Below are 25,419 nucleotides of genomic sequence, written 5' to 3'. Positions count from 1 at the left end.
TGTTCAAATTGTCTAAGTAGAAGTAATGCTCAAATTGCACGTTAAGGTTACATGATTGGAACTCCAGAGCTGGTGAGACTATTCATTTGATGATTTTATGATTTGGAAGGACTTTGTTTTAAGGCTAATCAAATATCTGTGTATATGAAGACTTGTTGACATAATGATAATTACCCCAACTTACAGAAGTATTGTTTTATTTGGTTTTTAGTCAATTATGAGCCAAGCAGAGGAGACATTCAGGCTGGGACTCCATGTATGGTCAAAGCCTGTCCTTATCTTGGAGTCATATTCCTTTTTAAAGCCTTTTTCTTTTCTAGTTGGTCTTCATTCTGGTCAATGCTGCTTTGTAGTTCAGAAAGCTAGAAATGGCAATGCATGTTAGACTGTGATCTTATGCATACTTGTACAATGTACAACTGTTTAAAGTTCTTTTCTTGGTTTGGGTTCTTCTTTGTTTGGTGCTTTGGATTGTAGAGGTAGTTAAACCCATTAACCCTTCAATAAAAGTGTGTGCATAACCTATGTGCACAACTTTATGTACAAACAATACATGTTATTATGTGATTAGATATTATTTTATTTTTAATTTAAAACTATTTAATCACATAGTGATATGTCATTATTTATGTACATAACATTACTCTTAACCCTTAGGTGGCATTTGGTTGATGTAATGTTTTATTACCAAATATGAAAGATTTCCACAAATATAGATTACTTTGAAGATTACTGAATATAAATTATTACTATATTTGATAAAATTAGATAGATAAAAATAATTATTGTGTTTGATTAGAGATAATAAAAGAATATTAAAATATTATTTTATTTAAATATCCTTTGATATAATTATTTTAAAATATATTTCATATTACTTGTTATATTAATTAAAAATATATATTTTAGTTTTAAAAATCTAATAAGTTAGAATAAAATTATAACAAAATCAATATTATTTTAATAATCTTTTAACACCTATAGTAGAAGTGGTAATCAGATAGATTACCAAGGTAATCTTCTTTTACCACAAACAACATGCCCCTTATGGGTATATATCATTAAATTTTAAGGATCTTCGCTAAATTTGGAATTCTCTACTGTATGAATTTATGACTAAGTGAATTTGACCATGACTAGCAAAGCAGTGTTTTTGGTTATTAGAAAACTGCTAGTTTGTGAATTAACTACTGAGTGTGGTGGGGTCGAACATGTTTAAGGGTGGAAATGACATCGTTAAGATTTTGGATTATAGCCAGCAAGTCAAAGCCAAGGGTAGTGGCAGAAGCCACTAACTAAACTTCATGAACCATGAAGTTTGCACATTTGCTGGGCTTTGTTTAATTACAAATGAAAAAACTAATGGTGATTGCTGGGTTTGTGATTAATGTGCGTTTGGTAAATTGATTATGGGAGATATATTTTTAGATTTCAAGGAGACAAAAATAAGCAAACTGGGAATCAATAAAATTGTGGGAAATGATTGGCAAAATAAACTTTCTTGTGAAAGTTTGCAGGAAAAATTTTGGAAATCGAAACTTCAGCGTTTAACATCTGCATCTTTTTTGTCTTTTCTCTCTATCTTCTTTCTCTTCTTTTCTTTTCTTTTTGCTTCAAATTGTTTGATTCAAGCTTTTCTAGAGAAGTCAGCCTCACCACAAGTACCATTCCAACCTTCTGTATTGTGCTAGACTGTAAAAAATTATATATCCTAAATGAGTTGGTACTCCAATTGTTGTGACATGTCTATTCGGTGTCAACATTATCATCATGCTCATGTTAGTACAAATTAATTGTGATATCAAATGTGATGTGATGTACAAAATTATTGTTTAGGTTAGCTTACAAGATCTACATGCTTTTAGTTTGATGATAATCGAATAGTATTCTCACAGTCGTTTCAAATTTATATATATATGCATGTGTTAGCTTATTTTGCCAAAAACATACTACCTTTAAAATTGGCGACCGCTTCATCTATATATAAGGCCTTAACTGACGCAAATGGGATTTTAAACCATGAAAAGTTGTTTTAGGATTTTTCTTAGAAATATGAATTTTACTAGGGTTCTTTTAAGAATAAGAGTCCTAATAAGGGTTGTTTTAGAGAAAAAAAATATTAGTATATAAACATATTACTCTTTTGTATGAGTGATATGACGATTTATTAACAAATATATTCATTGTAACGAGAGAAGATAAAATATTGAAATAGTATTGACTTTATTAAATGTAATCCTATTTTGGGTGAACTAGGATTGGGCAATCTTTCTCTTCACTGTTTGTGTGTTAGTTTGCTTCACATACTCTAATTCATTCACCACTAGCATAGAATTTACTAAGTTTTAAGTTCTGTAATTTCTTTCTTTAGCCTAGTGCATGTGTTAATTGATGTTAACTTGTGTTTTTGCCTTTTCTCAATTTTTCACCATTTGTTCGTAAATTCATTTTCTCATCTGGACTTACCATGCCAATGACGTTTGTTGATCACTTATGCTTGTTTGTCAGGAGACTTCCATTTATCGTTGTAGGTGAGTAACTCTCCCGACCGTGTCCTTGGAGAACTATCTTTCAACTTGGCAATTCAATTCCATCTTTGCGGAAGGTATTTTAGAGAAGATCTCCATCATATTGTTGTTGATAGAGAAGATCTCCATTTGTTCTTACATTTGTATTATTTCTAGGTTGAGTTCATAAGCAAAGTTTTATTTTATGATGTGTTTGAGTTGGAAATTCGTTGAGCAAGATTTGATGCCCAAATCTTATCAAGATCATGAGTCTCGAACAATCACAAACTACTCATAATATATAAGTAACCCTAGTTGTGTTTCCAATAATGATACTGGAGCAAACGATAGGTTTGAGTATTGTGCATCGTTTGTGAATAAGTTGAGTTTTCAATTTTATGAAGACATGAGAATAGATTTTTAAAGTAAATTTAAAATTTTCTTGATTTAAATAGTGACTCCTATTAACAGCTTCTAAGGATAAGATCACAAGACTAAAACTATAAAAATTTGGAAAAAAAAAAGATTTAAAATATAATATTTGAAACAATCAAACTAACATATAATGATCTGAAACTATAAGGATGAAAAAGAAATTATCTCAAGTCTTTCTCTCGTTTCAAGTCTCTTCTTCTTTTGGTCATTAAAATACAATAATGTGAATGTCTTGTTAAAGTCTCTTTTAGTTGAAAAAGGACACCACTCACAGCTCTCTCTAGCTGAAAACACTTAGACAAACTAAAGGAAGTTACACGATCTTCACATGGTAGGTCTCCATTGACATCTTCAATTATTCACACTATAGTTAATAAAATTTTATTATAATCTCTCTTCATCCTCTTCAGTTTTCTTCGCTCGCAATAATTCAAAAACCACCCAAAATTACTTTTTATAAATATTTATCAAATTTGAAATGGGTAAAATCCAAGAATTTTAACTTTAAAAAGTAACTACAATCCTACCTTTAATTGTGATAAACAACAATTTATATAGATAAATATTGGATTACTAATGTATAGAAATATGTTTTTGTCATTTTAGAAATCTTAGAAGACTTTTCATTGACACATACCACATAACGTTTTTATTGTTTCTTATAGTGAATGGGGTAATGGGTGGCTGTTTGAGCTACTTTTAAAAAATAATTTGAATTAGATTTGAATTAACTTAAATCTATAATGATGAGCTGAAAATTGAACTCATTCAAATTAATAAAAAATATCATAAAAATTAAAAATAGAATAAATAATATCACAAAGAGAGTAGATAATTTTTGACAAAAGATAGAATAGATTAATAGTATCATTGATACTATGAAAATTATTATCAGATGAAGATTTGAATTAAACTTAAATGAAACTATCAAATTGAAGTTTTATTTTGAATTCAATTCGAATCAAATTAAACATCAAACTTGAATTTAATTAGCTTTGTTTAAATCCAATTGTTAAAGCAATACGAAACTCTAAGTTGAGATGGGACTCTTCGGCCTCTCAGTGATGTACCATTTCATATCATCCATTTTGCTAACAATGGATGGAATCGACTTAAAATAATATAAAAAAAAGAACAAGACTAAAATAATTTGAAAAAATAAAGGTACAAAATTAGGATATTTGAGGTAATTGGACTAAATGGTAATAATCTAAAAGCAGAAAGATGAAAAAGATTATCTCTAAGTCTGTCTCCCGTTATAAGTCTCTAAGCATTTTAGCTGAAATTTGCACTATGACAACACACTTTTAAGTTGGAAACCACACACCCAAACTTTAAGTTGCATTTCAATTTTTCTCATCGATTTTCTCATAAATTTGGAGTGGAATGAAAAGCAATTCGGTGAGTTTATCCTACCAAAATTAAAAATAATTTAAATTTGATTTGAGCAAAGATGAGATAGTTTAAATTTGGTTCAAATTTATAATTTGAATTTGTGTATTAAATTTGTTATTATTAAATTTATAATTTATTGAAGAAAGATCATTATTTTATATGATAATAAACAAAACTAAATTGTTGTAATAATTAGTTATAATTATTCAAATCGGATTAGAAACCATATTTAAACTAGAACAAACCATCAACTTAAGCTATCCAGCTTTCGAACTAGGTTGAACCAAACTTTATAGGTTTAGATGAATTAATTAGATATGAAACAGTGAAACCAAGAAAAACCAGGGAAAAGAGATTGTAATAAAGACCCATCATGTAAAGATGGAGATGGATTGAGAGTAAATTTTAATCTCTAAAATGTAAAAAGAAAAAAAGGTTAAAGAATTCATTTATAATCGTTCAATACGAAATTTCCTATTTTATTATTTTTTTCATATTTTCAAATGAGATTCTTGGAGAGTTCAATCTCTATAGTAATAGTAGGAGTGCTCATAGACTATAAAAACGATTAAGATTAAATCCAAATTGAATTAAGTTCAAATATTGATTGACTCAAATTTAGTATGACGACATCTTTCTCTCGTTTTTCGACCTGCTCTCTGGACTGGACTTGTCTACCTATTTCTTGGTAACCCTCATTCTAGAGAATTCTTCTAACCAAAACTGTTGGTCCCCGGAAACGGCGCCGTTTCTCAAGCAGACCTAGTGGGCTTTACATTTTCTGAAATTGGGCTATAAAATTTTTCATTGTGTTCATAGCTGGCCCTTCCTTTGCTCTAATTTCCGAAAAATAAAAAACTAAATCTAAACGACTAAACCAACCAGAAATAATTATAATTTTCCATCAAAATTATAAATATCATTGCTTTTTATTACAATTATGTCTTTTTTTCTGATAATTAATTATTTATGAAAAAAAATTAAAGATGTTTATCTTTATGCATTTCAAAATAAGCAAACAGATAAAATATTATGTGTCCAATTTTAACTAATAATTTTTTAATTTTAAATTAAAAATAAAATATGTATCATTTACCTATTTATTTCAATATTAAAAAACTGAATGTATAAAACATTGTCTTAGATTAATATCATCATATAATTTATGTTCTTGAAGCATAAAATTGTATAATAAAATTAAATTTGAATTTAAACTCATATTAAATCAGAGGAATTAACAATCTACAAGAATTTGCAAGACAAAATCATATATGATTAACCTTTAAAAGATAATTTAAATAACAAAAAATGAGATTTTATATATAAAAAAATAAATTTATTTTTTTTAATAATATATTAAAATTAAAATTTTTATTTATCTAATTTAATAATTATTAAATTATAATTCCATTTGACGTGATCAGTTTTTTGATAATATATATAGCTATTGTAAAAACCTAAGAGAGGATAAAGTTTTTCAAATTTTAGATTAAAAAAACTTTGTTAAAAATATAATACATTTTTAATTTTTAAAATATTTTTGTTAAATAATAATTTTATGCTTGATAATAATAATAAAATTTAACAAAAATATAAGTATTTAGATTTTCAATAATTAATAAATAAAAAGTTGAGATTGTGCTAAACTTTGGACGAAAAATAATCATTTAACTTATAATATAAAATGATGGCCAATTGATTTATTTTATAATATAAAGTAGGAAGAAAGATTATAGTGAAAACTTGTTGTGTGAAGATAAAGATAGGTGAGACTCAAATTTACTCCCCAAAATCTAATTTAAATTAAAAATTTTTAACCTATGTATTGCGAATCAAATCAAATTATATTTTGTTAATATAAATATATTTTTGATAGTGACTTCTCTCCAATAATTCTGATAACTGATAACTTTCCCAACAATAAAATAATTCCATTGCCTGAACTACTGATTACAACAATTTGATAATAAATTATTAATGGTAATGGAAGCCAGCTCAGGTTTGGACAAGTATTATTGTATAAAGCAGGAATTATTGATTAATTAATAATAAAATTTTAGCTTTTGCTAGAGCCCTTAATAAAGCTAATGCTACTTGGGCTATTAAAATAATTAATTAATGAGGCCTCTCTTTTGTTATTTTGATAAAGTATTAATCTGTTAACATGGTGAGTTTTCACAATCAATCAATTAAAGTTAAATGAATTGAATTTGGTGAAACTTTCTTTCATAGAAGAATGAATTGAGTTTACATTGAATCATTCACACTAAAGTTATAAACAATTGATTCTTGTTCACTGTTTGTATTTTATTGTTGTTTATATTTTATGAAGAAAGTAATTGATACTCTTTTTATAACTGGAGACCTCGTCCATATTTGTTGAATGGGTAAACTTGAAATATAATAATCAGACCCACAACCACTGTATTAAGTAAGTCACGATTTCACAATGTGACAGAGACTTGAACCTAGGTTTTCACTTTAAAAGTTTTAATGTTTTGTTAGTTTTGTGCACCCTCGGGGTCTAAATAGTTGGCATGTTGCTGTCAAAGTTTGTGTTTTTCATTGGATTCTCTACCTATAGCTGTTGAGATTATGTTAAATATTCAATTATAATGATGAATACCTAATGCACAAAATGAGAATAATTTAATATGTCTTTGTCGAGTTATAGGGATAGAAACATAAATAATCCCAAACCTTAAGAATTAAACCATTGTTACTATCTGTTTAAATTGAAAGTCATGTTGTCTTCATCTTCATTGCACAGTATATAGTATTCAATATAGCTTAAAATAGAATTATAATCTCATAAAATAGAAAAAATAATTTACAATAAATCATACTCATATTAAATCAAAATTAAATTTAATTTGAATTGGATCAAATAGAAATAGATATACTTTATTTAATACAACTAACAAATAAACAAAACATACTACATTTTATTTATTATAGTTATATTTAATGGATAAATCGAACAATTCGAACAATTAGCATTAAAGCTGCCCACAATTCTAAGGTTATCCAAATTTCATTCTTTTTCTTTTCTTTTTTTTGATTACCCTTTTTTATAATAAAATCTAATCTATCCGTTAAGTACAAGTGTCTTCTTATCCTAACAGTATCACAGATGCTATCGTATTGATTTCATTTCTTCAGGTAGCATGAAAAATCTTTGAACTCTTAGACAACATCATTTGGATGTGGAAGAAAAGGTTGTGTATTAAGGATTACAAGATCTAAATTGTAGAATTTTTCGATGACTGTGGATTCAAAGAAATGGTTTAGTGTGCATAAATTAATCATCCCATTGTTATGATGATTGTTTGTAGAAGACATCTCTTACTGATGAAACTGAGGACACATGATTTGCAGATGACATAATGATACTAATGGAAACCAGCTCAGGTTTGCATTTGTATGTTATAATTAATAATAAAGTTTAGCACTTAAAAAAGCTAATACTAACTTTACCTACTTTAATCTTCATTTTCCACCACAATGAATAATAAAATAATTATTAATGAAGTTAATGGTCTACTCTTACTTTAATCATATTAATTAATTTGGTCACTGCATGAGTTGCCATTATCAATTACTTGAAGTTAATGGTTTTATATCATCAAACTCAAGTTTAATTTGGAGGTGTTTGTTTAATCAAGTTTACAAGCTGAAAAAAATTTGATTTAAATTAATTAAAATAATGTTATTTTAATTAATAATATCAAAACAATATTATTTTAATTAATTTTGGCTCAACTGTAACACAAAACAAAGCTCAATGAGTTCAGTTTAACATTGTAACAAAAAACAACTTTGAAGGAAACTTGTTGAGACAAATTCGAGCCTATATAAAATGGGGTCAATTAGAAACCAACTCAAGTTTGGTTGTGAAGAGCATTTAAATCAAATATATATATATATATATATATATATATATATATATATATATATATATATATATATATATATATATATATATATATAGCCTAAGTCTTTCTTTGGTTTTACATTAGATTTATATGTGTATCTTTTGTAAAAGGTCTTGGTGTCTTAATATTATTGGGTGTTGATATATGTGTTAATGGCTATTCATATAAAACAAAAATCATTGAATAGTCGAGCTTAAGACAAGTTTGACTAGCCTGAGTTTAATTAAAAAAGTTTATTTTACTTTCTAATTTTTAAATTATTCTTTTCACTTTATAATTTATGTATTTATCAATTAACCATATATTTAAAATATATATGAAAGTTTAGGGGTGTAAGTTATATTTAAAACTTTTTTGGGTTTATTGATATTTTATTTGAGCTAAACTATGAGTTTATGAGCTCACCAAGTTGGTCATCCTCAAGCTCGAATTTGAATTTGACTCAAAAACTAAACTCAAGTAGCACAATCTTGAGTTTGGTTCAACTTGGCTTACACCTTTGATTCTTGTATATATACATTAGTTTGTATAATATATTTTGTATAAATTCTTTGTAAATAGGGATTGATTTAAGTTAAATTGAGCTTGAGGTTGGGTCAACATGAGCTCAACAACTTAAAAGAGTTGAGCTCGCCTAAAACCAATTTAAAATTAACTTGGCTTGAGGAAGCCGAGCTTGAGTTTAGCTCAAATTCAACAACAATAGTAATTTGAGCTCGCGTTTAGCTCAAAATTGATCAAAATAATATCATTTAAATCAATTTAAATTGAATTTTTTTATTATCACAAGCTTGCAAAGTCGTGAGGTGAACACCATCTAAGCTTAAAGTTAAGCTCGAGTTTGACTATACAAAATCATAAGACTTGAGTTCAAACATTGACTGTTTACCCAACAAAGTGAAAACTCATGTTTTACCTATTAAAAGTCGTTATTCAAAAACTTATTAGTACAACTTAGTTAAAGTGAAAGCTCAAGTTTGCACAATTATTATTATTTTAAAGCATGAATTATTAATTAATAATAAAGTCTAGCTTTTGCAAGTGCACTTAATAAAGCTAATGCTACTTTAATCTTCATTTTCCATCCAATTGAATTATAAAATAATTAATTAATGAGGGTCTTCTACAATCCTCTGTTCACATGGCAAGTTTCCACAATCAATCAATTGAATTTGGTGGAAATTTCTTTCATAGATGAATCATTCACGCTAAAGATATAAGCAATTAATTCTTCTTCACTGTCAACTCTCTTCATCATCTTTATCTTTCTTCTCTCTCAATAATTCAGAAATACTTTCACTCACAAACCTCTCTGAAACTAGTTCCTCTGATTTCTTCAGTTTGCACCTTGGTTGTCCTGTTACTTTCTCTCTTTTACTTTCTTTATTTCAGAATCTTTTGGCCCTATTTCCAGTTCTTTATTCTTTTTTCTGTTTCAGTATTTCTAATTCCTACAACAACAAAAAAAAACCTGTTTGCTTTCGTTTATTTCTCGATTACTAGAAAGAATTATCATTTCTTGTATTTGTTGTTAATTTCGGTGTCTTTTAATTATTTTCATTTGCTTTACTTCTCTTCTGAGTTTTTCAAACTTCAAAAAAAATGGTTGATGTTGCTGGGAGTGTCGGGGGTGTGATGAGTCCTGTCCTTCAAGTTGGTCAGTGGTTGGCTGCTCCGATTTGGCGTCAATTTAAGTACTTGTTCAACTACAGGAGCAACTTTAACAGTCTCCAAGAACAAGTTGATAAGCTGAAGAATACAAGAGACGAAGTTCAACATAAGGTCACTGCAGCTGAAAGAAATGTGGAAGAAATCAAACAAAATGTTAAGAACTGGCAGGAGGTTGTGGAGAAGACGATTACTAAAGCAGAGCAGTTGATTCAACAGAATGCAAACAACCCTCGATGTTTCAAGGGATTGTGTCCCAACTTCATCATTTACTACAAACAAAGTAAGAAAGCATTCAAATTAAAACGGGATGATATTGATCCACTTCTTCAGCAAGAAAGGGAATTGGGACCAGTTTCCAATCCCAGTAATCCACGGGAGATCTGGCTTAGAACTAGTGAAGATTACTTGACTTTTGAATCAAGAAACTCCACTATGAAGAATGTATGGGCTGCTTTAAATGATGAGAGTGTCTTCATGATTGGTGTTTACGGGATGGGTGGTCTTGGTAAGACCACTCTTGTGCAAGAAATTGGTAGGAAAGCCGAGAAGGAAAAGCTCTTTGAGGAGATTGTTTTTGTAGAGGTTAAAAAGCATTCTATACAATATTGTTGATCTGTTAAGGTTTGTGCTTTATTTATTTATTTATTTATTGGTCTTGTAGGTTTCAGAATCTCCTGATATAAAGAAGCTTCAAACAACAATTGCAGACAAATTGAAGCTGAAATTCGAAAATGAAAGTGAAATGGCAAATAAGCTATATTCAAGAATGGAGAAGAAGAATATCCTTTTAATTCTAGATAATATTTGGAAACCTGTAGAACTTGATAAGATGGTAGGAATTCCTTGTGGAGCTGATCGTGGAAGAAATAAGCTTCTGTTCACAACAAGAAATGTAGATGTGTTGGAGAAAATGGGGTCCACAAAAAATTTTGGAATGGGCTTTCTAAAGGATGATGAAGCTTGGACCTTATTTACCGAAATGGCAGGTAACTGTGATAATGTGAATATTAAAAAATTAAAACAATTATTACATGAAAAAAATTTGAATTTCAAAATTTAGTTTCACTTGTGTACTTAATAGAAAACATTACAAATCCGGTTTAATGGTAAGGTTTGCATCTAGGATCACATTCTTAATTATAAATTTAATTTAATCATATTCATGCTCTAGATTAGGGGTGGATCTGATTTAAACTAGTTTAAATTGAATTTGTGATTCGGATCAAATTAATTGATTTTGATATGGAGCTACAGATAACTAGCTCAATTCAAGATCAATATGTTTATCCATTCAACGAATCTGATGACAATATTCACCACTTTGATGACACTGTTTATCAACTCAAATGAGATTGAACTTGAATTTAAGTTGAACCCAAGTTAACCTCAGCTTCGACTTAGACAAATCCACCCCTACTCTAGCCATCAAATTTTTTTATTTGATTTATTGTGTTAATTGTTCTCCTGAAAGTCATTGTTTTTGCATTTTTATTAGCAAGTTTGATTTTGAGTGGAAAAGTTTTATTTATATCAACTAGGGGTAGAAAAGTATTTTAAGTATTGTTTTGAAAACTCGACTGTTCAACCAGGTTAACGAAGAATTGATCTATAATTCAATCTAATTCTCATAAATGGAGGAATTTTTATAAAACTAAATCAAAACCGATGGACCGTTACAAAACCAGTTGAACCTGGTTCGGCTAACTTTTCCTTATTTTTAGCTTTTCCAAGTTACAACTTTTACTTCATCTTCACGTGATTACCCAAATCCAGTCATCTCTCTCTTTCTTGAATCTTACACTTGTTTTTTAATATTTCCACAATTTTGTTCTTTTGTCAATTTTGTTTTATATATGTTAATATATTTATCACTTTTAGCTTTTAACTCATAAATAAGATTATGTGTACAAATTCATATATTAATGATAATATGTTATTACAAGATTGAATAATTTTAAAATAAAGAAAAATAACATTTAATTATATAATAATATATCATTGTTTATACATAAATTTATGCTAATTGTTTATGCATATAAAGAGTGGTTGGACTCTCTATTAAAATCTCAATTAAATTAATAATTATTTTTATAATTATTTTTTTTATCTATGTAGTCAAGGATAAATCAGTTAATTAACATATTTGAAATTATTATTTTTTAGTTTTTTTAATTGAAATTTATGTTTCAAAGAAATAAATATACTTGATAATTATACAAAGTTGCTTATAATGAACTTAATATGGGTTATGTTTAAAAAATATATTAAATGATTGATATTATTTAAGAAATTTATAATAATTTGGGAATATGTTGAATCCAAATTAAGTATAGATATCGATAGAAAATGTAATTGGTATAATCTTTGATGTTTTTGCGGGTGATGTTATCCAAACACTCGAATTGCATTCTCTAGCAAATAAGGTATGCAAGGAATGCGGAGGATTGCCTATTGTTATTTGTACAATAGCAAAAGCATTAAAAAATAAGAGTCATCCATCTGATTGGAAGGTTGCATTACAAGAACTGAGAGCTCCTACACCAACAAAGTTCACAGGATTCCTAGAAGAGGAATACATGAAGATCGCCTTAAGTTACAAGTATTTAAGAGATGAACTTAAGAAAACTTTTTTAATTTCTAGTCTATTGAAAAATAATACTTCCATTTCAGACATGTTTAGACATGTTGTGTGCCTAGATATACTTGAAGGAGCTAACTTGACAATGGAAGAAGCACGAGATAGACTTGATAAATTGGTTCGCGATCTCAAAGATGCTTGTTTGTTACTTGGCGAGTTAAGAAGCGAACAATTTGCTATGCACGATGTTGTTCGTGCTGTTGCCATAACAATTGCATATGTGGATCACCATGTGTTTACAGTGAGGAATGATTTTGAACGAGAATGGAAGGATAGAGATAAACTCAAGAAATGCACAAAAATCTCCTTGCCTGGCAATAGTCTTATTATTAGTCAGCTTTGGCCTAATTATTTTGATTGTCCAAATCTTGAATATTTCTATATGACTAATATGTGGAAGTCTTCTTTCAAATTCCCAGAGGACATCTTCATAGTGATGCCAAAGCTCAGAGTAATGAATTTAGATGGATTACAACAATCGTCATTGTTGTCATCAATTGATCTTCTAACAAACCTTCAATCTTTGTGTTTAGATAATAGCGAAGTTAAAGATTTTGCTATTATTGGAAAGCTAACGACACTAAAAGTTCTTAGCTTGCAAAACTCAATTATTGAGGAGTTTCCTATAGAATTGGGTCAATTGATTCAATTAAGGTTGTTAGATTTAAGCAAATGTTGGAAATTGAAAGTTGTTGCTCCAAATGTGATATCACAATTATCCCAATTGGAAGAGTTTTATATAAAGGGATGCCCTATTAAGTGGAAGCATGAAGTACTCGAGGAAATGAAAGTCTTGTCTAATCTCACTAGTTTATCATTGGATATTGATTTTAACAATGTGTTGCCTAAAGACTTTTTTTCCAAAGAGCTTAAAAGGTACAAAATATCAATTGGCCAATGGGAGTTTCATTGCCAATTGGAGTGTTTGAGGATATTACAATTTAAATTTAATTCTACCATCTGCTTAGAAAAATTACACGGAATCAAGAATGTTGAAGTTTTGCAGTTGGATGAATCTTCAGATGAAGAGAATGATACTAAGGCTTCAAAAGTTATTTTGCAATCTAATGAAACTAGACCACTTTTTAACAAAAAGGTTTGATTGACTATAACTTATTGTACTTCTTTATTTTTATATTTTTATCTTCTTTTATGTGTATTCTCATTTGCTAACATATAGTTCTGGTATTGTATAATTCATTTTATTTTGGTTTTTTTTTAACTAGTGATTTAAATTTTCAATTCAATTTCACTATTAAGTACTTCTCTTCAATCTCTATATTCTATAATTTTTATCAAATTGACATCATCATTTCATGGTTAATTTTGTTATTGATACTATTAGAGGCTAAAAAACAAAACACATTGTTAATATTTATCGCATGTCATCTATAAATCCATGAAAAACTAATTATTATTTTCTTTTTTAATTTTTCTCATGAGTTTGTAAATATTGAAACAACAATTAACTTTGACTGCAGGTTATTTTCACCGATTTGATGAGTTTGGAATTGATCAATATTAGTTTTGGAAAGATTTGGGAGAGCCAACTTTCAACTTCTTCTTATGAAAATTTGGCACAGTTGTTTTTGAACCGATGCAATAAAATAAAGTATGTGTTTTCGTTTTCCATAGCCAAAAACCTCCAGCAACTCCGATACCTTAAGATAGAGAATTGTAAGGCTTTGGAGAAGATTGTTGAAGGAGAAGAAGGAACAAAAATTGTTAATTCTATATTTCCACAAATAACTCAATTGGTGCTTCAAAATTTACCCAAACTTACTGTTTTCTATCAAGGAACGCATGCTTTGGAATTGTCAATGCTAAAAACATTGCAGATAGACAATTGTCGAAACTTCACTTCAATATGTCAAGACTTTCAAGATAATAATAAGGAGGGTGAAGTTCAAGTTTTAGAGTCAAAATCCATTTGCTTGGAGCATAAAGTATCAATCTCGTGTTTCTTTCTTTGCTAAAAAGAGTTAAAAGAAAAACCATATAGATATTTGATAAGAAAGGTCAACATCATGGCCTATTAAGCCCAAATTTATAAGTAAAGCCCTCCAACATATTTACACTACTTATATTCCTATTTTGAATTTAGAATATCTTATTAGTAGTATAATTTCCACTATTATATTATATTACAAATTTGATTTATTTTCTTATCTAAATTTACGTTATTTTTACACATTTGATCATATGTTTCACAATTTTTTCTTTGACAATTAAAAAGTATTAATTAATTATTAATTAACTGCATTATGATATTTTATGAATTTAATTATGTGCAAGAAATTGCAACAATTAAATTTTGTTTTAAGATTATAATGAACTAACTAGATTTCGTTTGTATATATTTGCAGATTAATTCTGATTTGGAGGAAATTACATTGGAAGATTATTGGGAAGGGGATGTGAGAGAGATCAATTGGTTGAGTGAATCTAAAACTCTTTGTATCTCCAATGCAAATATTTCAGTTGGACTCCTTCAAAGATTTTATAATCTTGAAGTTCTATTTGTAGATTCCAATGATAGATCGATGAGTCTACTATCATTCTCAGCCTATTTCCAAAATCTTAAAGTTTTGGAAATAAGACATTGCTCCGGATTGATAAAGAGGTTAATAACACCTTCAATGATTAAAAGCTTGGTGCAACTGAGAGAAATGAGTATAGACAATTATGGATTGCTTACTGAAATAGTAGAAAATGAGGGAGATGAAACAACAACTGAAATTGTTTTTAACAATTTGAACAAGTTATCACTTCAATACTTAAATTGTCTTACATGCTTTTCTTCTGGAAATTATTCTTTCAATTTTCCATCTTTGGAAGAGTTAATTATAGAAGATTGTCCCAATATGAAGACTTTTTCTTCAAGAAGCTTAAGCACACCAAAGTTGTGCAATGTCCATTTTAGGATGTTTTGTGAAGATGAGATGAAGCTATTTGAGATTGGGGAGAATGACTTGAATACAATTATACAAGAAGCAAGCAATAAAAAGGTATGTATTTAATTAATTAGTTTACTAATATTTCTAATGTTTTAAGAATATATATTTTCTTCTCTAACTATAACAAATTATGTTTTAAACGATATTGACCTTGCTATTTGCGACCGCATTAAAAAGAATTAGTTTTTTCATATGCTAAACATTATTGTTGAATTGGTGGCTACCACACACTTATTTCTATAACCACTGTTTTATATTTGTAATAATCATCATTTCATCATTTCTTTCTCCTTGTTCCTTATATATATATATATATATATATATTATTTGTTTTCATGAGAAATTTTAATTTTAATTTGATTGACATGTTTTTTCTTTAGGTTAACACTGATCTGAGGAAATTGACATTAAATGGAAGAGATATTATGTCAATTTGGAAAGGAGAGTTTGAAGAGAATTTTGTTAAAGTAGAAACTCTTGAATTGGTTAAGGATGAATATGCATATATTCCAATTCAAATCCTTCTTAAATTTGTCAGTCTTGAAATACTTATATTAGAAGTGAGTTCATATGAAGAGATATTCTCATGTGGAGAAGGTGAAGAACATGTTCGAGCACTTGCAAAATTAAAAGTTTTACTATTGTGTGGACTTTTTAATTTAAAATGCATTTGGAAACGAGACTTTCAGTTCAAATCTATTCTTCAAAATCTTCGTTCATTATTGGTAGTATATTGTCACAATTTGATGACTGTGTTGCCACCTTCATCATCTTTTGAAAATCTAACGACTTTGGAGGTATGGTTTTGTAATGGAGTGCAAAACTTAATTGCACCTTCAACAGCCAAAAGTCTAGTATGCTTAGAAAAGTTGAAAATAAGAGAATGTGAAATGATGATAGAAGTATTAGCAAATGAAGAAGATATAGAGGAAGATGAAATTGTTTTTCAGAAACTTAAGAAGTTGACCTTGTTTAAATTAGAAAGTCTCACATGTTTCTATTCTGGGAATTACTCCCTAAATTTCCCATTTTTGGAATCATTAAATGTGTCTAAATGCTTCAAGATGAAGACTTTCTCCAGAGAAAGTTTAAAAATGCCACGGCTACAAAAAGTGAATGGGAAAGTTTGTATAAATGACCTTAATTCAGTCATACAACAATTACAAAATGGTACGTATTTATTTATGTAACAATTTTTTTTTTATAGTTTTTTTTCTCCATTGAATTAATAACAGTCAATCCTCAATGATCTTTTTTATTGATTTTTGCTTTAATTAAAATCCTTTAAGTACATACACCAAAGCTACAATATTACGGTTTAAGTATCATTAAAGTTAAAATAAATTGAGTATGTGTGCTTTTCAAGAATTGAGGTGGTTGAGGAAATTCTTCATCTTCTTGCTTAATTCTCTATAGCTTTTGTTTTTCAAATAAATTAATGTGTTATTTTTTGTGATTACAGATTGTTCAAAGTTCTGTGATAGAATAACAAAAGAATTAGAAGAAGAACTAGAAGAAGGACTAGAAGAAAAATGGAAGTCATGTGGTAAGTCATATTTCAAAAGTACATACGTTGCCTTCATAAATTCAATTGATTTGGAAAGTAAGAATAACTATTTCCCACTAAAACTTTGCTGAGTTGACATTTCCGTTCTTTTGAAAATTTAATTTTCCCTCCCGTACGTCATTTTTTTTATAAAAAATTAACGATTAGAAACAATTTCTCCAATGGATACCTCTTCCTTCAAATGCAACAACTCCTGAAGCTTTCTTTTGATTCCACCAACACAGGCCCCCTCTACAGTCTCTCCCATGCTCTATTTCTCAAACATGGTAATTTCCTTTCATTTACTAATTTCGCATTTGTTTAATTTACAATGTTTCCACACTAACGAAAGTTTAATGTCACTGTAGAGGCGAAGAATAGGAAGTTGACGACGAGCATGGAAGATGAAGAAGAAAGCAGCAATGTTTAAAGGGTTGCCAAATGATCAATTGATGACGGCAACAACAGTTGAAGTTTGTCAATGAAAGTTTCAGGTAAAACCATACATTAAACCCCGTCATAACTTCACCCTCTCTCTTTTTTCTTCATTTCTTTAACTCATAACACCATCTCTTTACAATCAATGTGCTAATTTCCTAATTTACTCAGTTTTGCTTCTGTTATTTTCAGCTATTTTAGGTCTCTATTTGTGTGCTATCTTAGTTTGATTTCCTAGTGTACTCAGTTTTGCCTCAGTTTTCTTCTCAGGTAACAAGGAAAAAGTTTCCTACTGGTTAGATGAGTTTGTTCCCCAGAAAACGTCAGCTTATATAAGCCAAGAAGATCTGCATATAGTAGAAATGACTGAGGGAAACATTTGAACTTTGTGCCCAATGTCTTGGTGTTGGAAACCAAGTAAGTAGTCTTACTTAAATTTACTTAAATGAAGTTTTAATCTTAGCCTGATTATCAATTCCCTCGAATGGTTGATAGGTACAGAGCTTTTTTTTCCCCTGTCTGTGTAGATCTGATGATGGAAGTCAGTAAAAGAGAGGAGGCAGGAATTGTTCCGGATCCAGATGTAGCTACTTACATGAAGGTCTCTTCAGCATATTTTTTTTGTTTATATCTGATGTTTTGTTCTATACGCTGTTGCTTCATGTATGAAATATTCATGAAAATGGTTGCTGTAACAAGCAATTTCTGCCAAAGGGCAATAAAACAACCCTTCAAGCAGACCATGTTTTAAAGGTGTTTCTCTTTGTTGAAGCTGTAACCACATTTTTTCCTAGTTGATTTGTATCAAGCAAATGCTTTAAGTTAAAATCTTAACTGTCTTGTGACTTCCCAGGTCCTTGATAATTTTCCATAAATGCATCTGCTCCACTTGGTAGTAATGTTTATGGAATAGACGATTCCAAGTATTAGGTGCCTGCTATTATAAACTTTAGAGGATTAATTTACATTAAATATGCAGGAGAGGTGGTTGGTCCCACAAAAGCCTTATTTATGGATGAAATATCAAATGGTTTAAACAGTTCAACTGCATATCAGATTGTTGTTTGGCCATAGCAGCAGGTGCATATCACAGATGCTACTGTATTGATTTTATTTCTTCACCCAGTTCCAGAAACCTTTGAACTCTTTGATGAATTCATTTTGATGCAGAAGGAAAAGTTGTGTATGAAGAACAACGCAATAAATTTGTAGAATTTTTCGGGGACTGTGGATTCAAGTGTCCTCAAAGAAAATCTGTAATTGACTTTCTTCAGGAGGTAAGTGAATTACAACTTACAATCATTTGTTTTTCCACGCTTAAATGTTAGCACTTCAGCTCTTATTTTTAATTGATTTTTTCGGCTGGTGATATCTAGAAAAGATCGAGCACAATACTGGTACCGCACTGATTCTATGTGGCATTGAGAAAAGTCATTCCTTCAATGTTATGCTATGACAGCTGTTCGAATTCAATGCTACTCAAGTTTGTTCAATGTTCACCCAGTCGAATTCAAATGCTGCCCCCTGATAATCTTGTGTGATGATTTTGCAAGAAAAGTTGGACAATATTCAAGGAAGTCAAGATTCCAATGACGGTAAACTTGTGAAGGAGAAGTCTAAGAATTCACCTTCCAAAGGTAAATTTGATTTCTTGCAATTCAAATTTTTATCAATTTTTATTCCAGTTGTATTTGTTTCACTCTAATGTTTGACATTATTTTCTTTCGTGCCTTATTTGATAGGCGGGATGGTCTTACCTTTTAAACTCTAATCAGTAATAATTCAGGATATGAACTATTATGTTGACTTCCCTGCGGTACTCATTATTAGCCATTATACATTCACAATCGGTTATTTTCATTGCATGATATTTAAAGGCATCAGATCTCATACCTTCATTTTGGCATGTTTTGTCTTTAATTTGCCTTCTACTTCCCTTTGGTTTTAGGAGAAGAAGAAAATCCCAACTGCTCTCTGATATATCTGTTGGATTAATGCTTGGTGTGCTAATGGCATTGACGGGTGTTAGTGAAGCTGGAAAATCCACTCTTCTAGGTTTTGGCCAAACGATGTTGTGTCAATGACAAACTCGTGGTTCTTGCTTTAATCTCTTATGAATTAATAAATAAGGGTTTGCCAGTACTGAAAGCTCTGAGCTCATTCTCCTTGAAAACTGAACTGAGGTCATCCAATTGTCATGAATTGACTAATCTGTGTTTGTTTTTCAGTTGAGCATTCAGTTAATTGATGCTTCTTTATCGGTAGTGTCAGCATGTCCTTCTCTTTGTCTTTTTCTGGAAAATGATTTCATCATTGTCTTCTGGTACTAACTGTAGGACTGTCGTAAGTTTTAATTTGATTTCTTTATCTGTTCTTGTAATTTAGGTTGCTTAAAGGTTGCAGTATTCCAGGTAAAACATTATTGACCAGAAGGGCAGATCCTATTGAGGACCCAAGCTTACATTCCTCAAGTTTTGGACGCAGCCTTTCTCAGAATGATGCTGGGACAAGTGATAATATGCATGATTCCGTAGAGGTGTTATTTATGATAAGTATTCATTCTTTTCAATTTCATAATTTAAGTATCATTTGAAGTATATATATTAAAGGATTTGATTTGCTGTTTTACTTATTATGCAGGTAGAAGATCAAGATACAACCAAGCCAAATAATGGAAGTTCTTATAAGTTAACAATTTCAAATATTGAAACTATGTTCAAAAAATCTCATAGGTCCACCATGGGTGCTAGAGCTACAGATTCTACATATGAAACCAAGGAGCTATCTGGTTCCATGGTCATATTAGGTATCATGCTATATAGCTTGTTGCTTATTTATGTGTATGGAAATTTCCAAACTGAGTTGGTTTTAAATTGAGATTAGGATTCTTTTTTTTTTTTTCCCTCTCTCTTTCTCTCTCTCTTTTATAGCTTCTTTATACCATATTCTTTTTTGCTTAATCATGCAGAGAGAGTACGAGAGTTAGCTTGGAGTGGTGTACCACCATACATGTGCCCTACCATATGGAGGCTTCTTTTGGTAAACTTTTTACTCTATTAGTTGCCATCAATTTTGGAAGTACATTGGCCAGAGATTTTTATATGATCATTCCTTTGAAAATTTTCTAACTGGGAATATTTTTAAGTGATGTTTTTAAGAAAATTTTGGGCTAATAAACTCTTTGATTAATAGATACTTGCACAAGTAGAGAACTATTGTTTGGATTTCTTGTTAATCTATATGCAAAAATCGGTCGCTTTGTACTAACACTGGTGAGGGAGATCAATTCAATGATGTGGAAGCTGGTTCATGCTCATTCTATGTACTGTGCATATTCTGAGTAGGTATGCCTTTTAGTTTATTGAGGCTCGAGGTATTGGCTGTAGACTATAATTCTGCAGTTGTTTCCTTACATTTCATTATGTTTTGTTTGTCTTATTGAGTTTGTAGTTGTCAATTCTTATTGTTCAAAAGTTGAAATAAACCGTTTTAGGAGCATACTTTCCAGTGATAGTGGGATTTACATAATCTGGCCTCTTAAGTACAATATACATATTATTGAATATATTTTTTTCCTTGTTGAAATTTATAGATGAACTGATAACAGCCATATGCACCACCAAATTCAGATGGAAGCAAGGGAGTCCTAAGAAGGAAGCATAGTGACCATCTTGACTGTGTTGCTCAGTTTTATGACATTCCAGATACTAAACATTCAGATGATGAAATTAACATGCTTCGCCAGGTATTTTGACTGAAACTGCCTATCAATCTTTATTTTTTTGTTTAATTTTCTACATGACCAACCTGGACACTCAGAGAATGTATATAAACAAATGAAAACTCTGAACATATCATTACACAAGTAAAATTGAGTCATACATTAATGAGATGGTAATGTGTTACGCCTCCAATAATGCACTTATACAAAAGGAAGGGCAAAGGAAGCTGAAATCAAGGCTTGCCCTAACCAGCAGCTGGATTCAACGGCAAAGAACAAGACCGAGATCGAAACAGACTGTAAAAAGAGAAGATCAGATGAAGACGAGGCAAGCAAGAATTCAATAATTCGTTAAGGGGGATTTACAGCCAAAAGAGGGAGGGGGCTGGCACCTCTACTTTCAATATGTTTTTTATAGTTCTTATTACCATTTTTTTTTTTTTTAAGAGAATAAACACTTGTAGTGTGAAGTATCATAGATAAAAATCTTTGTGCTTGTCTATTTACACACTATAGTTCTCTGTCTGATTACAAATTCTATAATTTTCTATTAAAGTGGTGTTAGGGCCACTCTGGGAGCTAGATTATGGTGAACAAGCAAATGGATTCTAGGCTAGATCAAGTGGCAAAAGATTTGTCAAGAAGGGGGCATGGTTTGGATGTTGAAATTCATTTGTTAAGAGAGTGATTTAGTGAGATGAAAGACCACCAGTCTATTAAATTACTCTCGGCACTTCTGCCATGCTTGTCTATTTATGTACTAAAACCAGCCTTTTATTTATTTTGAGCTGTTCCACTATAAAGATGTTTAATTTATACTTGCACTTCTCTTCCCAATAGGCTTCATGTTTTTGTACTGTAGAAATTCCATTCAAGTTCATTTATTTTTATGGTGCATGAATTTATTTTTATTTCTTATTCCTCAGAAAATGAGTTTCATTTGATTTATTTTACTCTATGGTTAGTCAAATTCTAGATGTATAAAATATTTTTCTTTATTTGAAATTGAGATGATAATTAAATTGAATAAAATGTTAATGATTTGTGATGAAGAGTGAATCTTGCCCCCTTTTATCATTCTTATTTAGACAAAGCATTTGATTTGTAACGAAAACTCAGTTTGATTAGTAAAATAAAGTTTTGAACTTAGAGCATTTCATTTTTGAACTCCATCAGAAGGAAGTTTAAATTAGAATGTTAGAATTGATTCAAACTTGATTTATTTATGAAACTAAGTCCAATCTTTGGCTTGAGTTTAGATCAAGTTTGATCTATTTATAAGCTAATTGACCTGTGTTGTAATTATTTTGGTTTGCAAGAAAGTTTGTAATTTTATTAATGCTCAGTTTTTGATATATTGAGTCATTGGTCTGCCTTTTGATATTTAAACTCAGCATTTAGTTGAGCAAATGTACTTCAATTTAACAAGTCTAATTAATTGAAATACTTATGAGTTAGTATCAATTTGTCTTTTCATATTAGTTTTAATTTATTTTTCAATGCTAAGATGGTTAATGTCATATGTTTTCTGTTTTTAAGTGTAAATAGAGTTGTATGCAGTTGTTGTCTGCCATGTGTTTAACAGTTAATGGTCTATCTTTGTAGAGTTGGTGTGGAGTTGCCTTGTGTTTAACTGTAGAGGTGAGATATAAGAATTTAAGATTGGAAGCTGATTGTGAGATTGTTCACAGAAAGCCCCTCCCATCTCTATGGAATCCTCTTATACATTCGCTTTCGCTCGTTTCTGCTGAGCCATAAATTGAATCAATATAGGTACTTTTTTTGCTATAAATAATGTTTAAAATTTTACTACAGAGAGCTTTAAGTTTAGCCCTTAGATTTTTACTCTTGAAAGTTCTTTAAGATGCAGCTTACTTGCAGTTTTGAATTATTTTATTGATTAGTTGAAATTGAAACCTCCTTTTATAGGTCCTCTCTGAGCTTATAGGTTCAAAGTCAAATCAAGTTCAGATAACCTTCCAATGATAGCAATGGCATCGTTGAGCCCAGAAGGTAATATGAAAGATTTATTGTTAGTTAAATTAACTCAATTTATGAATTGACATAATTAGTTTTCGGTCAATTATACTGATTTTCCATTATTGTAATTGTAGAATTCCAGTGGTTTGTCGTAAATTGTTGTTATCTTTGACTTATAAAGGTTGCACTGACCTCTCTAATTTTATCCTATGCTTCTTAATTTCTGAAGACCTTTTGACAGTGAACTCTTTTGTAAGGATATAATTTATTTTTTAATGAATAATTCATATATTTAAGCATGGGTAATCTTCAATTTGTTCTTCTCTTGTCAGAATTAGTATGTTTGGATCACGCTGTCATGTGTTTTATCTCTTCTTGGTGGAATCTATATTTAATTTAATGGAAATACCATACACTTCAGTATCTTAGCAAAAATTTTACATGTGAAATCAGGTATGTGGAGGATTCTCCTCAGCCAATTTGCATGCGATAATTTAACAATTTGTTGTTTTGCTTTGAAATACTCTATTAGAGATTAGACTGAATTCCAATTGGGTTTGGAAAATGATGTGGAAAGCCTCTTTTCTGCTAGAATTTTTCTAAGCGAAAATGAGATACTTAAGTGTGCTTGAATTATTGCAGGATGATTGTTCTGCTTGGCCTCAAAGTTGCAGGAAGATCACACTTCTAAAGGCTCTCTCAGAAACTCCTGACAAATCTCAAAAGGTTTCAGAATTTCTTTGTTAACTCACCATCATTTTGAATACATTTGGAATGTTACTGTCTTGAGTATCATTCATATACATGAATCTATATGATAGAATCACAAAAGAAAAGCTTGAGGCATCACAAGTACACATCTTTGATAGGTTTCACAATTTTGTAGTATTTGATTATACCTCGTCTTTTACCGTTCTGTTGTATTCTGCTGCACAAACAGAGGTTTCTCTCCTTTATATTACAGAGAGAATTTAGTTTTATTTTTTAGATTACCCTGCAACTTTTTCCAGAAGTATCAAGTCTATTTGTAGCCAAGTTTATTTACTTTTAGCTTGATGCAAGATATAACATTTTATGTTATCTTAGTTTTATTTCCTAATTTTCTCAGTTTTGCTTCTGTTTTCTTCAACTAATTTACTTCTCTATGGTGTGCTATCATAGTTTGATTTCCTACTGTACTCAGTTTTGCTGCTGCTTTTTTCGAAGGCAACGAAGGAAAAGTTTTCTTTAGCGGTTGCTGGTTGGATGAGTTTGTTCCCAGAAAACATCAGCTTATATATGCCAAGAAGATCTGTTTTTTGCAGAAATGACCTAGGGAAATACTTGATTTTTCTACTTGATATCTTGGTGTTGGAAACCGAGGAAGTAGGCTTCTTTAAATTTTAATTCAATGAAGTTTTAGTCATAGCCGCCTTATCAATTCCCAAGAGTAGCTGATAGGTACAGAGCATTTTTTTTTTCTGCCTGTGGAGATGATATGATGGAAGTCAGTAAAAGTGATGTGAACATAGATACTTACATGAAGGTATCTTCAACATATTTGACCTTTTTTTTATCTGAAGTTTTGTTCTGTGTGCTGTTGCTACATGTGAAATATCCATGGCATTGGTTGTTATAACAGGCAATTTCTACCTTCAAACAGATCATGTTTTAAAAGTATTTCTCTTTATTGAAGCTGTAGCCACATTCTTTTCTGGTTATTTGTATCATGCAAAATGCTTTAAGTCAAAATCTTAACTGTCTTGTGACTTCCCAGGCCCTTGTACTCAATATCTGTGCTGACACAATGGTGGGAGACGAGATGAGATGAGGCAGCTATGGAGGTTAAAAAAGGAGATTGAGTACAAGGAAATTTTCATAAATGCATCTGCTCCATCTGGTACGTGCTGTCGTTGACACCCAAATTAAATCCTAAATTCCTGTAACAAAAATGTAGTAAAGGAAAGTAGGGATCGATCCCTCGAAGAGCTTTGATTAGTATGTCGTCACAAATAAATCGAAACAAATAAATAAAAAGGGGGGTTTTGAAGTGAATGCAAATTATAATGAAAAACACTAATTAAAAATTCGGTAAAATAATCTAAAAGGAATAAATCGATTTAACAAACCTTGGTCTTCGGTCACATCCACCATTGGAACTACGATTGATCATCGAAACAAAATATCAAATTAATTAATTGAATATTCGTTGTGGTA

At 30.0% G+C, this 25,419-nt stretch overlaps 3 protein-coding genes across 3 annotated transcripts in view; all 3 read left to right on the top strand.

Moving 5' to 3' along the window:
* The first annotated feature begins 9,385 nt into the window (after nucleotides 1–9,385).
* Nucleotides 9,386–11,058, top strand: LOC123208396 (probable disease resistance protein At1g61310). The gene is made up of 2 exons (XM_044625884.1): nucleotides 9,386–10,525; nucleotides 10,605–11,058. The coding sequence occupies exons 1-2, from the start codon at nucleotides 9,875–9,877 to the stop codon at nucleotides 11,001–11,003; spliced, it is 1,050 nt and encodes a 349-aa protein (XP_044481819.1). The 5' UTR covers nucleotides 9,386–9,874; the 3' UTR covers nucleotides 11,004–11,058.
* Nucleotides 11,059–12,347: 1,289 nt separating this feature from the next.
* LOC123208395 overlaps nucleotides 12,348–25,419 on the top strand; it is a 52,756-nt gene continuing 39,684 nt past the window's right edge. The window contains exons 1-13 of the mRNA XM_044625883.1: nucleotides 12,348–13,677; nucleotides 14,063–14,527; nucleotides 14,948–15,589; nucleotides 15,919–16,708; nucleotides 17,001–17,084; nucleotides 17,330–17,371; nucleotides 17,453–17,578; nucleotides 17,793–17,939; nucleotides 18,050–18,123; nucleotides 18,502–18,602; nucleotides 18,693–18,799; nucleotides 18,899–19,159; nucleotides 19,265–19,749. Of these exons, the coding sequence (XP_044481818.1) occupies nucleotides 12,520–13,677; nucleotides 14,063–14,527; nucleotides 14,948–15,589; nucleotides 15,919–16,708; nucleotides 17,001–17,084; nucleotides 17,330–17,371; nucleotides 17,453–17,514 (3,243 nt within the window). The 5' untranslated portion in view covers nucleotides 12,348–12,519 and the 3' untranslated portion in view covers nucleotides 17,515–17,578; nucleotides 17,793–17,939; nucleotides 18,050–18,123; ... (2 more) ...; nucleotides 18,899–19,159; nucleotides 19,265–19,749. The remainder of the gene's footprint in view (nucleotides 13,678–14,062; nucleotides 14,528–14,947; nucleotides 15,590–15,918; nucleotides 16,709–17,000; nucleotides 17,085–17,329; nucleotides 17,372–17,452; nucleotides 17,579–17,792; nucleotides 17,940–18,049; nucleotides 18,124–18,501; nucleotides 18,603–18,692; nucleotides 18,800–18,898; nucleotides 19,160–19,264; nucleotides 19,750–25,419) is intronic.
* LOC123208398 lies at nucleotides 19,722–21,741 on the top strand. Its single transcript, XM_044625887.1, has 6 exons — nucleotides 19,722–19,845; nucleotides 19,934–20,058; nucleotides 20,163–20,328; nucleotides 20,491–20,561; nucleotides 20,715–20,866; nucleotides 21,115–21,741. Exons 1-5 carry the CDS (start codon nucleotides 19,824–19,826, stop codon nucleotides 20,787–20,789), a joined length of 459 nt encoding a protein of 152 aa, XP_044481822.1. The 5' UTR covers nucleotides 19,722–19,823; the 3' UTR covers nucleotides 20,790–20,866; nucleotides 21,115–21,741.

The sequence above is a fragment of the Mangifera indica genome, chromosome 2, assembly GCF_011075055.1.
Source record: "Mangifera indica cultivar Alphonso chromosome 2, CATAS_Mindica_2.1, whole genome shotgun sequence".
NCBI lineage: Eukaryota > Viridiplantae > Streptophyta > Magnoliopsida > Sapindales > Anacardiaceae > Mangifera > Mangifera indica.
Note: the sequence above shows the minus strand (reverse complement) of the source record. Positions and strands in the feature narration are given on the sequence as shown.

Excerpts from the sequence above, each read along its gene's own strand:
- LOC123208396 (XM_044625884.1), top strand. The coding sequence starts at position 9,875 with ATGGTTGATGTTGCTGGGAGTGTCGGGGGTGTGATGAGTCCTGTCCTT. Across the intron at positions 10,526-10,604 it reads AGGAGATTGTTTTTGTAGAG|GTTTCAGAATCTCCTGATAT; the intron begins GTTAAAAAGCAT and ends TTGGTCTTGTAG.
- LOC123208398 (XM_044625887.1), top strand. The coding sequence starts at position 19,824 with ATGATTTCATCATTGTCTTCTG. Across the intron at positions 20,059-20,162 it reads ATATGCATGATTCCGTAGAG|GTAGAAGATCAAGATACAAC; the intron begins GTGTTATTTATG and ends CTTATTATGCAG. Across the intron at positions 20,329-20,490 it reads TGGTTCCATGGTCATATTAG|AGAGAGTACGAGAGTTAGCT; the intron begins GTATCATGCTAT and ends TTAATCATGCAG.